General features: G+C 25.6%; 1 protein-coding gene across 1 annotated transcript in view; it reads right to left on the bottom strand.

Annotated features, from left to right (window-relative positions):
• Positions 1 to 10,488, bottom strand: part of LOC145836670 (ATP-binding cassette sub-family C member 4-like) — a 28,278-nt gene extending 17,790 nt beyond the window's left edge. The window contains exons 1-11 of the mRNA XM_082944455.1: positions 10,475 to 10,488; positions 8,832 to 8,942; positions 6,294 to 6,414; positions 5,569 to 5,778; positions 5,345 to 5,434; positions 5,110 to 5,273; positions 3,822 to 3,947; positions 2,040 to 2,181; positions 1,514 to 1,624; positions 949 to 1,071; positions 605 to 691 (exon numbers count right to left, since the gene is read on the bottom strand). Coding sequence (XP_082800581.1) covers positions 605 to 691; positions 949 to 1,071; positions 1,514 to 1,624; positions 2,040 to 2,181; positions 3,822 to 3,947; positions 5,110 to 5,273; positions 5,345 to 5,434; positions 5,569 to 5,778; positions 6,294 to 6,414; positions 8,832 to 8,942; positions 10,475 to 10,488 — 1,299 coding nt within the window. The remainder of the gene's footprint in view (positions 1 to 604; positions 692 to 948; positions 1,072 to 1,513; positions 1,625 to 2,039; positions 2,182 to 3,821; positions 3,948 to 5,109; positions 5,274 to 5,344; positions 5,435 to 5,568; positions 5,779 to 6,293; positions 6,415 to 8,831; positions 8,943 to 10,474) is intronic.
• Positions 10,489 to 15,946: the final 5,458 nt, after the last annotated feature.

Genomic DNA, 15,946 nt, shown 5'->3' with positions numbered 1-15,946 from the left:
TTACAACAAAAACTTATACTAGTTGGTCATTAACTGTTTAACCTATAAACCTGTTTATGACCTCTTAATATTTATGTGATAATATTTATATGCATATAAAAGTAGAGACAGTCATTAAACGGTAATTCATGTGACTTCACGTAAGCTTTTAGAAGTTTTATTTTAAATAAAACTTCAATTTCAAATAGTGTAAATGTTGTTTATAAATATCTAATTAAAAAACACAACTTTTAATAGTGGTATATAAAATCACGGAAAGCTTGTTTATGATCTATACATAATGCTTTTATTTTAATTACGTTTTTACTGTCAAGTTTTGCACTTCAAAAAACGTATTTTATTCGAGTACTAATGAAAATAACCTATATCACATAATTTTTATATAAATCAACATACATGCACTTTTAAAAAAAATTAAAGTGTACAAAAAGTTAAAGAGTAAAACTAATTGTTTAAGTTTTATAAAAAACACAAAGGCAATTTGGCGTAAATATCAAACTACTGTTTTTGGTTCAAAATGAGCTTGTAATTTATTAGTCAAAAAAGCACATACTATATTTATTTATAAACTGTATATAAACAAATTTGAAAATTTAAAACTAACTTTTCCAGAACCTGTCGGTCCTACAACCCCTATATGCTGTTTGTCTTCTATTTTCATGGAAATATTATTCAGCACCATAGAAGAAGTCTAAAAAAAAATTCAAGTTTAGTTTTTTTTTAATTAGTAAAATTACTGAAGAATTTTTAAAAAATTACCGAAGTATTAAAGTATTACACTTTGCTATAAGTAAAAACATTAGTACATTAAAGATTTTTTTAACTGTTCGTTTGGTAACAAAGCATTCAAATAATAATGAGTGTAAAATAAAAGCTTTGTTAATTTCTTTGAAGTATAATACTTGTTTATGTAGCAAGTACTCTGTTATAAACAACTATTAAATAAACTTTTTCTTTATCGTTCCACTGACAATAAACGTTTTCAAGTTCAACTTTTGGCTCAACTTTATTTTTATTTTCTTCCTCTTCATCATTATCTTGGTAATTGATTTCTTCAAGGAGTAAATAGTCCTGTTTTTAAAATCCTGCTTTGATTCATATTTTTCTTTAGAAAAACACCATTTAAACAATAAGCTCTGATAATATATTTCCTATTTAATTAGCCTTTAATAAAGCCGAATAAAAGAAGTTTTATAAATTAGTTTCAGGTAGGGTAGCTAATAAAGTGTTTTTTTAAATAATCACAAACAATGACTGAATAGCCTTATAAAATTTAATAGACCTCTAAATAACAATATAAACTAACGTTTAGCTTTTTTGTAAACATTGTAAATCTTTATGAAAAGAAAAATTGAATGTAAAAAATAAAAGTTCAAAGTTAAAACATCTAATCTAAGGACAAAAATATATAGCATGTTTGTAACTCATAAAAAAATACAATACCTTATTTATTTATAAAGTTATAAAACTATATTTCAACTTCAATAAAAAAGTATTGAATAAATAGTGAAACCTGAATTCTTTTAGTGCTGATTCTGCATTCGGCGCTTCTCTCGACGGCTTGAATGAAAAATATTCCGAGGGTGCTTCGGATGACATCGAACAAACTCGTCACGAAAAATATCTGAGCAAAGTTGCCTTAATGTTTCAAAAACAAATACTATAAGCAAACTGGTTACTACTTTTAGAAGTTTAAAAAATTTTGCCTATAATTATTGCCCGTTTAATAAAGAAGAAGTATAAAAATAATTGATACTGAAATGTATAAATATTTTATGACGTATAATAAAATTTCAAAGAATTTTTACAACTTTTAAGCTCATCAAAACACACACTTAAATCTTTTATGGTACAATTAGAAATTTAAAGAAATTACTAAGAAAAGTTTTAATAGGTGAGTTTGAGTTCTAAATTTATAACGAATTATAATTAACTATAAATTCGGTAGGTAGAAATAATTTTACTACGACTTAATTAAGTGCTACTTTGTTTAAGTTAAGAAAGTTTTAAATTACAACTTGAAATATATAGCAACTAACGAGAGATGCACTCAAATGTCCGTCGAACACGAGAACGTACATGAGAAAGACTACGAGGGAAATCATTTTGGGAGTGTTGAATATCATGGCCATGTTGTAAGCTCTCAGAACGCACCCTTTCAGCAGTTCGGCAACTTCGCTTCTGTGTGATGAAGTTAAAATACTTTAGTATTTCTTTTTAGAAGCAAACAATTTATTACAACATACAAACAAAACTTGATAGGTATGTCTAGAACAGCGGTTCTTAATTTTTTTCTTGTTCTACTCCTTTTTGAAAGGTTATTACCAAATTTATCCCTTTTTGGAAGATAATTACCAAATTTACCGCCATTATACAAAATAATGTTTGATTTTGAGGAATTTTTTTTTTTAACCTTACTTTATAAAAAAGTCGTAAAATAAGAGTTTATTTAACAAAAAAATAGTTAAATACTAACTTATAAATTAAAAATGCAATTAATAAACATATATTTACAAAACTTGTTATAAAGAAAAATTACCCCCTAAAACAAGGAGATTTACCCCCTGGGGTAAATTTGTCCCAGGTTAAGAATCGCTGGTCTACAAAGTCCAAAAAGATTTTAGTTGTATAAAAAACATTTATTTAATTAAATAATTTAAATAAATATAGTTAAACTTTGTAAGCCAGTAAACTAATTACTACTGTTATCTAATAAACCTCAATCGAAATATTATAATATATACGTATACTAAGGTAATAATTATATTTAATTTATCTTTGAGTTCTCCTTTTTGTTTATAACAGCCTTTTAAGAAAAGTTAGAATTTCAAAATTTAAAAATTCTGTTTGTTGGCATCAATATTCATTGAACACCTGACGTTATAAAGTATTACGACTGCAAAGAGGTTTTGACAGTAAAAAATTTAAAATCATTATATAAACGTTGTTTTTTTTACAAAATTACTAAACTTTAATAAACGAACATACATTGTCTTTCTCAAATAAAAGTTGTTATCACATAATTTCCGCATTATATTTTTTTAAACTATTTTTTTAACATTACAAAAAGAATTCAATGGTTCTCAAACTTGTACAAAGATGCGCACAGTAGATCACTAATAAAATATTTTGTGCACACTAGACTGAGAAGTTTTTTATTACTTGAAAAACAAAAAATAAATGCTGAGTTCTTCATTAAGAAAAATACTAAATGTTAACATTTCAAGAAGTTTATAGATTATTATTTTTCTATGCTAAAATTACAAGTTTTGTCAAAGTTCAAGTGACTATCAACTCAACAGTAACTTTTTTTGCGTGATAACATATGTATAAAGTAGAGACAGCCATTTAACGGCTACTCATGTGACTTTAAGATGTTTTATTTACATTCAATTTCAAATACTGTCAAACTTTATTAACATATTGATGAAATTTTACAACTAGATAACTGTAAAACATAACTCGTGATTTATAACCATTAAAATTTGACGATTTAGCAAACTTTAAATTTTACATAGTACCTATATTTTCTTGTTATTTTAATTAGCTAAACAAATTAGCAATGTAAAAAACAAAGCGCGACTGTCAGTTAATTTAAGTTTATTGAAATGATATACTTGAGTAAAAAATACTTCGTATTTAATTGTTTATAACCTAAACTAATGTTTATTTAGAAATATCATCTTTTAAACAGACTAACAATAGTTATTTCTTCATACAAATTTTTTTTTAATGAGAAACAAGAATGGTTAGTAATATTACATACAATGCAAATGTTGTTAAAAATATATCGTACAGTAAAAAATAAACATTTGATTTACTTTCTCAAATCTGACACAACTTTGTTAAATGAGCTTTCCCACGTGTACATTTTAATGAGCCTCATAGAAGCAATGACTTCGTTCATCATTCTTATTCTTTTGTCGGTAATGAGCGCCATTCTCGATCTGTTTACATAATGTAATACAAATAAAAATGATACAAAATTATTTTGACATTGATTTATGCGAGTTTTGTTACTAAGAAGTTAAGAAGGTTTCAAACTATTAGAAGGAATGCGTAGGTAAGGTTGAAAATATTTCCCTTAATTTATAAATCAAACATACATTATACTTTATTGTTTAATATGAAGTTTAACTTCATTGCTTTTAAAAACTAATGGTATCTTCTATTTCTAAATAAAATTAAATGTTATAAATTTTTTCATTTGCTGTTGAAAATTAAAAAAAAAATCTTAATTCTAAGTCATGCTACGAACATATCAAGTTATATAGTTACATTTTTGTTTCTTAAATAGATATTTAAAACTATTACATTTAAAATTATAATTTTTATTAAATTAAATTTTATTAAATTTTTTATTAAATTTATTAAATTAAAATTTTCAGTAATATTTTGCTTTTATCTTAATTTAATTGTTCAATTGCTATTTTCCATGACTGTCACATATCTTTTTTTAGATTTATTTAAGCACTGAAGAGGTCTTTGACCGAAACTTAGTTTGTAAAATAAATTTTTGAAAGAATAAATACATTTAAAATTAATTTAACTTATTAATTTGTTAGAATAATAATTTTTAATTTCCTTTAAAAATATTTTTTGTTCAATTTAATAATTTAATTTACTTTAAGGTATTTAGTTAAAGATTAAGAAATCATATTTTATAACAAACTACAAGCACTTTTAAGATGTTTTAATAGTTATAACTTAAATTGTTTACTTTATACTTTATAGACAACAATATAAGTTCTCGACTTAAATATAAGGAAAATGATTGTATTTTTAATAAAATTTAAAATTTTGAACTGCTATAACTTATATGTCTAGACAAAATGATTAAAGGTTTTTATGTTTTTAAAAACAACATAACATTAAAACTTGATTTTTTTTTAAACATTTTTCTTTGCATCTATAAATATAACATACATAAACATAAAATTATTGACATCGAACAAACTGTATATTTCCCGTTATAGTTTAAATTTCGATGTATGTATAAATTTCTTTAACTTAATGTTTAAAATTTTATTTTAATAAACTTAGTATACCTATGTGGTGCAATCTAAATTTATTAAGTTTATAAACAGTAAAACTATAATAAAAAAATACCTTATTTTTCCAAATCTTCTTCCAATGTAGGACTGGGACGCGGTGTTAATGACGATTATTACCAGTCCGAACAAAGCAGAAACTCCGACTTCCATCCAAACCAAATACACGACAACCGCTGCTTGAAGAGGTCCCAGCCACACGTAGTGAAGAAAAATTGTCACCTGTTCAATAATTTTTTTAAATGGTTATTGAACTGTTTTATTCGTAAACAACGACAAAATAAATTATTTACCAGATCGTAGCGTAGCACATCAGAGGAAGCAAGGTTGACAACTTTTCCTGTAGACGTGCTTGCGAGTGAGTTTTGACTCAGTTTCAAAGTCTGTAAAACGTAAATATCTATCACAAAGTTAAACAAAAAGTAAGAAACAAAGAGATTTCAGTTTAAAATTTCAGCTTTTTAAATTATCCAACTTTAATTTAACACCTTCAAACTTTCTATTTCAACCCACTAACTTTTTTGTACATGAGCGCGGTCGTGGCAATCCTGAGGTGCATTCCGAGTTCGACGAGGTAGTAGAAGAGGTAGTGGTGGGTGAAAGTGTTGATGACGGGAATGAGAACGATGAAGCCGGCGTACATGTAAGCGCTCTCGATGCTGTTTTTCCCCTCAAAAAACAAGATCAACCCGCGCAAGCAAAAAGGAGATAGCACGCGAAGTGATTCCTAAAAAGTAACGCTTTTGAAAAAAGTTATTAATATTTGCTAGTTGTTGTTGCTAAACTTATTGTTTTGTAGTTGTAAACTAGTTCAAACTAATAACAGTATATATCTAAATGACAGCATTTGGACCTTTACACTTGATAAGTTCAACAAAAGTATTTATGTAGGTTACTATACAAATCAGGGGTGGGCAACGTACAGCCAACGTGCAGGATCTGGCCTACAATATATTTTTAGCTTGAAACTGCAATGTGCAAAAAAAACAAGAATGAGTTTTTTATTTAAGATGTGCTTTTATTTTTGTTTGCCGCCCTCTCAGTGTTTAATGATTTTGCTATTGCAGTTTTGCTCTGTGAAGTTTATCTTATTGAAATCTTAGAAAATTATACAGATTTCCAGGACTTATTAAAAAATCTTGAAACAAATGAATTCTTAAGTAAATCTGGCGGCTGGCTAAAAAAGTTGCCCAACTTAGCTATAAATCAACACACAAATGTATAATAAAATAAGAGACATACTTCAAACAGTGTAGGCAACAAAAGCCAAAGCCAATCCCATTTAAAAGCACTCCACAGAGCTCTTGACAGCTTAGGTATTTTCTTCTTTGCTTTTGATCTTTCTATTTCAGCATTCCAAGACCTGTACACAAAATGAAACTCTAAGCAGGGTACAAAAATGTTTTAGTATGTTTTATTTTTAATTAAATTAGTTCTTTTTCTGCAGAATCTATCATTTAACATTTAATTAAAATATTCTAAAAAATAGATGACTAAATTTAGCATAAAACTAATTTTTTCTTTACTGAGTTTTATTCTATAAATTTTAATAACTGCTTCTGGTCAAAAGTAGTTTATATAGTTAAACTTTAATACTACGTAAATTATAACAGTGTTTACTTTAAAACTTTGAAATAATCTTTTAGTAAAAATATATTACTTTAATAATATTAGATTTAAGAATAATCTGATAAGCGTAATTAGTAAATTTACCTTAGTATAAAATTTCACTCATACTCAAATTAATAATAAAAAATAATCAAAAAAACAGCATGCAAGCAATGCTTTATAATATTAAACAATAAAGTCAATTAAACATAATTTAAAGTTATATGAGTTAGTAGAAGAATAACTCCTTATTACAGTTCACTTAGTTTTTTTAAGTAATACTTACGTTACTTATAAAAAATGAACGATCTGTAAAGATAGCTGAAATTATTGGTACAAATGAGAAAACTCTACAAATACGATACAAGTTTTGCACTATGAATAAGATAATACATTAACTTCAGTTTAACATTCAGAAATAACTTATGATACCTGTATATAACGAAATTAGTTTTTTACAATTTTTTGTTAGAGAGTCTTTGTCTGAAATTTTTTAAATCCTAGTGCATTTTTAATTTGATCTTTACTTTAAATATTTAATAGTTTCAAGATGATTTATTCAGTTTTGATAAACCGTTAGTTTTTTCATCTAACTACCCAGTAAAAACCCTTACCTTATTAAACATTTCAACTAAATGCATTTTTAGTAAGAAAAATTGCTTTTATTAATTCATATATGAAGAGATTGGTAACACATTTGTTAAGAATTATTGCTAATAAAAACTAAAAGAAAATATGAAGTTCGAAAAATAATGCTTAACAAAACATTTTCAACTGCACTTTCTCTTAAGAAAAGTTTATAGAATTGCATCTATTTTGACACAAAACTTGCTTTGTTACAAGATTTGTATATATCTAATTTTTTTATTTTAATAGTTAAGTTATGTACACACAATCTTGTGAACACACATTGTTTTTCTTAGGTTGACAATCATGCTCAATTCTTATAAAGTTTGTGATATTTAGTCATAAATATTCTATTGGTTAACATTTTATAATATCACACTTCTCATTAAAGTTTAATTCAACGAAACCAAAAAATTCAATTATCTTTAGTATTGTGATATATTAAATCAGTAGCTGAATGTGTAGCCTTAATTTGTATGTTTGTATTTTAAACAAGCTTTACGTAACCTGCCAACCCTGAAAAAAGGGCAACCAAGGTTGAGCTAACAAGCAGGTATTTTAAAACTATTCTATTAAAACAAAAATTAATTCCCAAATAAAACTTACCAAAAATTTATAGAAGCTAAGATGAGGGTATTCAGTAAGAAATAAAGGAGACACAACATAAAAAGTCTGTGCACCTGTATAAAGTAAAGAAAACTGAAACCAAAAAATTGGACAGAAGAAATTATTTTTAAAAAGTTGACTAATTATGCAAAGTCCTTGTAGCTCACCACTTTATATATTTATATATTAGTTTTGTTGTTTATCACACACTAAAATAGAATTCCTTTTACAATTTTTTCATGATACAATGTATATACTTTTTAGTTTGCATATATCAATATCCAAAACAGATTTGATAAGGTTAGTGTTTAGGACTGAAAATTTAAAAACTAAAAACATAAATCACTATACTATGTTCTTGTTATTTTACTAAAATTTCTTAAGAATTATAGAGAAAACTAAAAGTACATTAAACAATCTATAAATTAAACCTTGTTTAAATTTGTATCTGTAAGACCATAAAAATAAACCATAGAAAATTATAAGAACTAGAAAGCTCATATTTGGATTTATACTTTAATGAATTTAAAAAAAAAAATATCTAAAAATCTAATATTGTTTAGTTGAATCTATCTCTACTAAAAATCAGCTAAAATTTTAACACATAAACTTTCAAAGTTAGCCAGCTAAATTCTAATTGAAAAGAATAATGTACTTCTACTGAAAAATTTGTAAGAACTTTAACATTTTGTTTTGTTAATCTTTTGTTAGGTTTTATTACGTTTTTACTCAAATATGTTTCAATTTACTAGAAAACTAAGAAATGTGAACTTGAAGTATCTGCAACTCAAAATATACTCCAAACATACTTTAAGTAAATGGTATTATTAAAGACTCTGAATAATAAAAACGTAAAAATAAATAGTTACTTAGTTTAACATCTAATATTTTTTTGTCAAAATTTTGTTTAAAATTTATAACTACTTAATTAGAACTTACTTTTCTAGTCTTGAACAAACAACTTTGGAAGTATCAGATTCCAACACTTCATACAAGTCTTCATTTTCTATTGGTTTGTACTTACCTTTTCCAAAGAAACCGTTTAACCACCTACAAAATATGCAAACTTAGATCAAGTATTGATTAATCAGTCTAAAAAACACAAAAGAATTCATAATAGTAAAAAAAATAAAAGCTTTGTTTTAAGCGCATTAAGCGCATAGGGGTTGGTAAAACACTTTTTTTACAATTTGATCTAATTTAATATAGTTTTTACTAAGCTACAAGATGCTTTTTACAAATTTTAAAAATTCAAAATAATTTTTGAGATATAGCCCGTCAAAGTTGGAGGTAACAATAGGTTCCTTATGGGAGGCGCAAAATTAAACAGCAAATAACTAGAAATCACTAAAAGTCTATCTTCTCCTACCTTTTTTGAGATAAATACTTAAAATTTTTAGGAAATGTTCCTTGCAAGATTTAGAAAACTCTGATGGAACTAAACTTTAAAAAGTAAAAAAAATAAAAGTTTTATAACAAAAAACAAAACAAAACTGTTCCTTATGTTTATTTGTTATATAAAATTTTATTTTTTCTATTTTTTTTTAATTCCTTACTACATAATTTTCTAAATATTGCAAGGAAGATTTACTAAAAGTTTGAGGTAGTTATCTCAAAAAACATAGGAGAAGATAGGTTTTTAGTGAAATAGTCTATTTTGCGTTTTAGTTTGCGCGTCCCATAAGGAGCTTATTGTAGCCTCCCCACTTTGACTGGCTATATCTCAAAAATTAATTTGTTTTTTTAAATGTGTTAAAAGCATCTTAAAGCTTAGTAAGAAACTATATAAATAAGATCAAATTGTCTAAAAAGTGTTTTACCCCCCCTTATGCCCTTAATTTCAAAGGTAAAAAAAATAAATGAAGGAGATAATTTATATACTAGTCAGCTTAAAATAATGAAATTTAACTCATTTTGTACTTTATTCAAATTTAACATTTACAGTTATATAAAAGCTTTAAGTATAAACTATAAGTGGGTTTATATAGAACATTAAAATATCATTTAACTATTAACATATAGATGAAGAAAATATTAAATTTCGTAAAAACTTGTGTTAAAATGATTCAAAAGAATAAAAATTGTTAAAAAAATATCAATAAATTAATAAGTACTTGCTTCATTGAAACTGACTCATGCTTCTCTGTGTTTAACTAATAACACAATTCCCTGGATTATTTTCTATTCTTAGAAAAAACTTATATTTTTTATAAACCCGTGAAACTGTGTTATTAGTTTCACACAAAGAAACATGTATCAGTTTATTTTAAGAAATAAACATTTTGTTTTAGATTCAAATGTTTATAGGTTTCTCACTGTCAATTTGCTAAAAAACTTAAAATTAACTAAAAATAAACTTTATTCTTTATTTCTTTAAGCAATTGATCTCAATTTTCTACAAAAGTTCCATCCAGGAAATGATATTGTAAGGATTAAAGAAAATAATATAAACTAATTATGGTTAAAAAAGTATACTTTATTAAAAAAAAACAATTCATAAATTTAAAACTTAAAAAGAGAAAATGCAACTATTTGCTAAGTTTAGTTATTGAAATGAGATCAACATGTAAAAAAAGTCTTACTCCATCCCTAACATTTTTAGAAAGTTTATCAAAGTTCTAAATGAAAATTAAGGTAATTTTTTTTAATATAGATTTTAAATAGATTTATGCAAATTTTATATTTTATTCGCGACCGGTTTCGGTGGCAAGAGATTGCGACCTTTTCAAGCAAAAATAAAATATTATAATAATAATATTATATAATATAGATTTTATTAATATTTAAATAGTTTTTGACCAGAAAATTAAATTTGTATTATATTTTTGTACCAATTTCAGTTGTAACCCATATTCAAATCAGGGTTGCCACTCTATGAGTCAGAAAAAAACAGTCCTGAGTGACCTTAAAAAGTTTTGAATCATCCTGAGTTTTTTAAAATCCTTGGAAAAAAATTTAAACCTTTCAAAATAAATAAAGTCAAATTCTTCAACAAAGTTAGTTAAAAAACAACAAAATATTGCAACTAAATCAACTTTATCTCACTTAAAAACTATAAAAATCTGTCCTGAATTATCTTGAGTGTGGGGCAACCCTTAATTAGTTAATATAACAAGCTAGTTATTGAGCATAAATTTTGTGAAAAGTTATATAGGTCAACCATAATTAAATGACTAAGTTAAAAAAACTGGTACTAAAATATTTACAATAACAATCTAGTTTAAAACTAACCAATATGTTAACACAGAAAAAATGTTAGCAGATTTTCTAGGATTCTTTTTGAGCTGAACATTATCTATCATTTTAAATAATTATCTGTAACATAATTTTTGCATCAAAAAGGACTTTAGGAAAATTAAAAGAAAATTATCTTGTTTTGTACAAAATTTTCTTTTTCTATTGATTTTTACTTAAGATATTGCTATTCAAACTTTAAACAAACTTTTATTAAATCATTTCATATAGAAGTTATAGGAAAAATTAAGTACTCTGTTATATTTCTTGTATTCAATTTTTCTATACTCCTACCTGGCAGTGTAACCTATCAAAATCACAGTCAACACAGAAAAGTATATATTCTATCTTTTAGATATTGTAGGTTTATCAGTTATACCTCGAAACTTTTGAAATAATAAATAAATTATAACTGTTCAAAATATAGGTTTAATCGTTTGCTAACAAAAGATCCTAGTGAAATAACTTCACTGGAATATAAATAAAACAAATTGTACAGTAATCTTCCTTTATTGTACCAACATATGTTTCTGTGTGTTAACGAATCAACAAAAAGAAATCAAAAAAAAATTATCAACTGCCACAGGCTACAAATATTTTGCAAAAGTCATAGTTGATAAAGTTAATTCTGTAATGACTGATTGCACTGCCAAAAATCTAAAAGTGATTGACTCTGTTTGTCAAGATCTGGGAGCTGAGCAATCCCCTACCTCTGTGACCTGTAACATGCATGTGTTAATGATGTTCCAACGAAGAGCTCAAAAAGTATAAAATAAGCATCTTTACATTGAAGTCAGATTGGCTAAAAAAGCATTCTAACATAAAAACCAAGCTCTTCAATTTTCAGGTTTTAAATGGCAGGAATAAACTAGACATCTGATGAGTATTGTAAAAACCTAATCTCAGACTTAGATAACTTACATTCACATATATAAATTCCACATTTACAAAAAGTTCTTACAGCATTAAATCAGGAAAATTTATCTAAAAAGCAAACATATTGAACATGTTTCAGGCCAGGTGGTTATGTTGCTGTATTTTGGATTGATAGGTAAGTATGTTTGGCATTTAGCTAATGTTGTAGGAATTTGCAGTAGTGATACCTTTCTACTATCATATTTAAAAAGATTAATCACAGCAAAGAAGGTCAGATTTGGATATCTCCTGAAATGTCTGAGGTTATTAAAATACTAATGGACAAGTATCAGATCATTAATGAAACCATTGGGTTTCATACTTTTGTCCAAGTCGAATAAAATGCTGTATAAATAATGAAACCATTATAAGCTTAAAAACAGTATTTGAAAAGAAAAATAAATATGATTAGTTATTAACATAAAAATTTTAAAAACCTTAATTATTGCTATTTTGATACCTCTACTTTGTGTATATGTTGCTAACTTTGGACAATTTTTGCCCAATAGAAGGAGCCCTGGTGGCTAGCTTTTGAGGTAAGTCAACCCAACCAAACTTTTTTTGTGACATTTAAACACAATTTACAATACAAAGAGTAAGTTTTTAATTAGAAAAATCTTTAGAGAATGGAAACAAAATACAATTACTACAGTTGGTATTAGGGGTAGCTTGGAAAATCTGCAAATAAAATTGCAAACCTGAAAAATGTTGAGTCAGCAAATTTTTTAAAAACTAATAGAAAAAAAAATTTTAAGTTTTTTTTTATGTATGCCCTTATACCTAACCCACCTTACCCAAAAATATCACAAAAAAATAAGTTTTAGTGTTAAAAGTTAAAAATAACATAAAAAATTATTTAAAATTTTGCTGACTCAGCAAAGTTTGGCCCAAAAATTTTCAACAATTCTCCAATCTAAAATCTTTGGTGGCTAGCTTTTGGAGTGAGACGACTCAACCAAAAAATTTTTGTGAGCTTTAAACACAATTTAGAACCGTTATAGGAGGTACCCAAAGTTGTACTCAAAAAAATCAAAAATAATATACCCCCTATTATAAGTTTCTGGACTATTATGAGATCAATATCATTGTTGATTTTCTTACCGTTTATATATACTTTGTATGTTTTTATTGCATATAAACTTTGTTTGCTATTATTAATTGTGTAGTTTTCAATAATAGCCTGACATATTTTGCTCTTTTAGTAGTTTTTGAAATGAATCCTATATCTAATCTAAATCATATTAAGTTGTCATCATTTAACAATACAAGAGACTTGTCTTTTTAACCCTGAAGGACAATCTTCAGCCTATTATCCTAATAAAAAACTTATTGAAAAAATGTTGGATGTTGTATTCATTTAGTAGTTAAAAGTTAGTTTTTTATAAATCCTTCTTTAATAATTTTAAAATAGTTTTCACCAACAAGGTCAATTTTATTATCATTATTTTAGTTTTTTGTGAAACCTTTATTGAGTGATTGTAGAAAAATAAAAACAATCAATTGTTTGTAAATATTCATATAATGTCTTTATATTAATGCAGTAATCAGAAAATTCTCCAATTAATTGTTTTTAAAAGTTTTATGATCAAATAAAAATATTTTTATGTTTAAATTGAAAAAAAATAGTAAGAAATTTAATTACTTTCTAGGATAATTTTTTATAAATATTGCAAGAAAAATTTCCTGAGACTTGAGGTATTTATCTCAAAAAAGTAGGAGTAAATTTTTAGTGAAATAGTCTTTTTTTGTTTTTTTTTAGTTTGAGCCTCCCGTAAAAATCTTTTGTACTATCCATTTTAACAGGCTACATCTCAAAAAATATTTTTAATATTAAAAGTCTGTAAAAAGCAATTTGTAAAAATGTGAAAAAGGTAACTCACCCCCCTCTTATGACCTTGGCATATGATATTAAGATATAAAAAATGTCCAATTTCCAAGATTTTTCATGATCAGGGTTCATGCGCAATTTTTTAAATTTAATCAGACATTTTTCAAGGTAGACCAATTTAGACTGACATTTTCCAAAGTAGGTAATATTTGCTCTTAAGAGGCAATTTTGGCTATTAGGAAGTCAGTGCTAAATATTAAAAGGGAAGAAATAGATTGGCAATCAACTAGTAAAGGGGCGATAACTAGAAAATGGGGATAAAAAAATATTCAGTACAGGGAGTGTTTAAGAAAAGAAGTTTGGGAAACCCTGCACTAAACATTGTTGTTCAGCACCCAGTTGGTCTTTCAAATAGATGAAATATCATAACCTATTAGATAAGTTTTAGTTTATAATAGCCTATTAATAATAGAACTTTCAAATACTTTTTTGATTTTTCAAATTTTAATTATTTAAAAGATATGATTTCTGAAAATTATCATAGAAGTCTTTGTTTTTGGAATTTGAATGTTTTATAGGCATAATGCTAAAAAACCAAAAGTTTTATACAAATTCACCCACATCTAAGTAATCTACTCAAGACAAAATAAAAATCATTCTCATACTTCTTTTTTAAATTCAGAAATTTTCAAGCATTTGTACTGACAAATAGTGACATTTTATTTTCAAAAGCTAAATGATTAATCAAAATAAAATAACAAAAATAGATCATTAACAATCTAATAAAAACACTTTTGAAATATTTAAACATTTAATATGAGCTTTTGCCACCTTTTCCAAAAAAAAAATTGATTTAGCTTAACTTAGCCTAATTTAGTCTGACGTGCACAAACATTGCATGATTTTTTTATCTAAGTTAAATTTCAAATTTTTTTTTGGGTAAAATGGCCACCCTGTAAAGAGCTTGAATGTTAGGTGGGAGAAGCTTGCTAATAACAGCAGCAAAGACAATTTATGCTTAACATGGTTTAACAACAGAAATTATGCTTAGAAATATAAAGTACAACTAACAAAATATACTTTTCAATGTTAAGCTTGATGTAATTGACATTATATTTCTTTTAACAAAAACTTAAACAGTTAAGTACTACTGTGACCTAAAAAGCTTCAAATAAGAACCAATGAGTGGGAGTTGCTTGCAAATGACCACATCAAATGGCAATCTACTATATACAAAAGTGAGAAACAAAGGTTAAGGGCATAGAGGTGTTCAACATTTTTTTTACAAAAAATTATATTGGCTCTTATTCCAAAGCTTAGAGTATATACTATAAGATAGTTTTTACAGAACAAAAAAAATAAATTAACTTTTGAGGTATAACAAGTTTTGTTAAAAATCCAATACAACCATATGGAAATGAAAAATTTCAAGGTCAACAATGTCTTAAAATTTTTAAAAAATCACTAAAATCAATCTCCTCCTTCATTTTTAAAGCAATTTAATTCAAATTTTCAGGAAATGTACTTTTTAGTATTACAAACAACTTGTATATAGCGGATTTTTGAAAAAAAAAGTTGTAAAAAAATTTATGACCAAAACTTAAAAATTTATATAGAAAAAATAAATTCTAGAAAAATTTAAAAATATGTTTCTTACAAGTAGTTTAAAATTTATTAAAGATTAGTATGAAAAAGTTTTAAAACAATTGCTCAAAAACTTATGGAGGAGATAGATTTTTAGTGAAATAGTCTATTTTTGCCCTTTTAGTTTGTGCCTCCCTTAAGGAACTTATTGAATGCTCTAACTTTAATTGCTTATATCTTAGAAGTTACCTTGGTTTCTAACAAGCAGTAAAAACAAGTTATCTATTTATGTATTTTATCACATAATACAATGTTTTCTAAAAAATTAAATTTCATAATTGAAAGACCTAGAACAAGACTTGGCCTAAACTCATTTAGGTATTTGGGTCCAAGGTTTTGGTCTAGTGTCCAAGAAAATTTAAAAAAACTAATAAAATATAAGTTTAAATGTGGTTATAAAAATTTTTTATTAACTTGCTACAAAAAGTGAAAC

This window comes from Thalia democratica, chromosome 5 (genome assembly GCF_965202585.1).
Source record: "Thalia democratica chromosome 5, ktThaDemo2.hap1.1, whole genome shotgun sequence".
NCBI classification, from domain to species: Eukaryota; Metazoa; Chordata; class Thaliacea; order Salpida; family Salpidae; genus Thalia; species Thalia democratica.
This window is presented reverse-complemented; position numbering and strand designations above follow the sequence as displayed.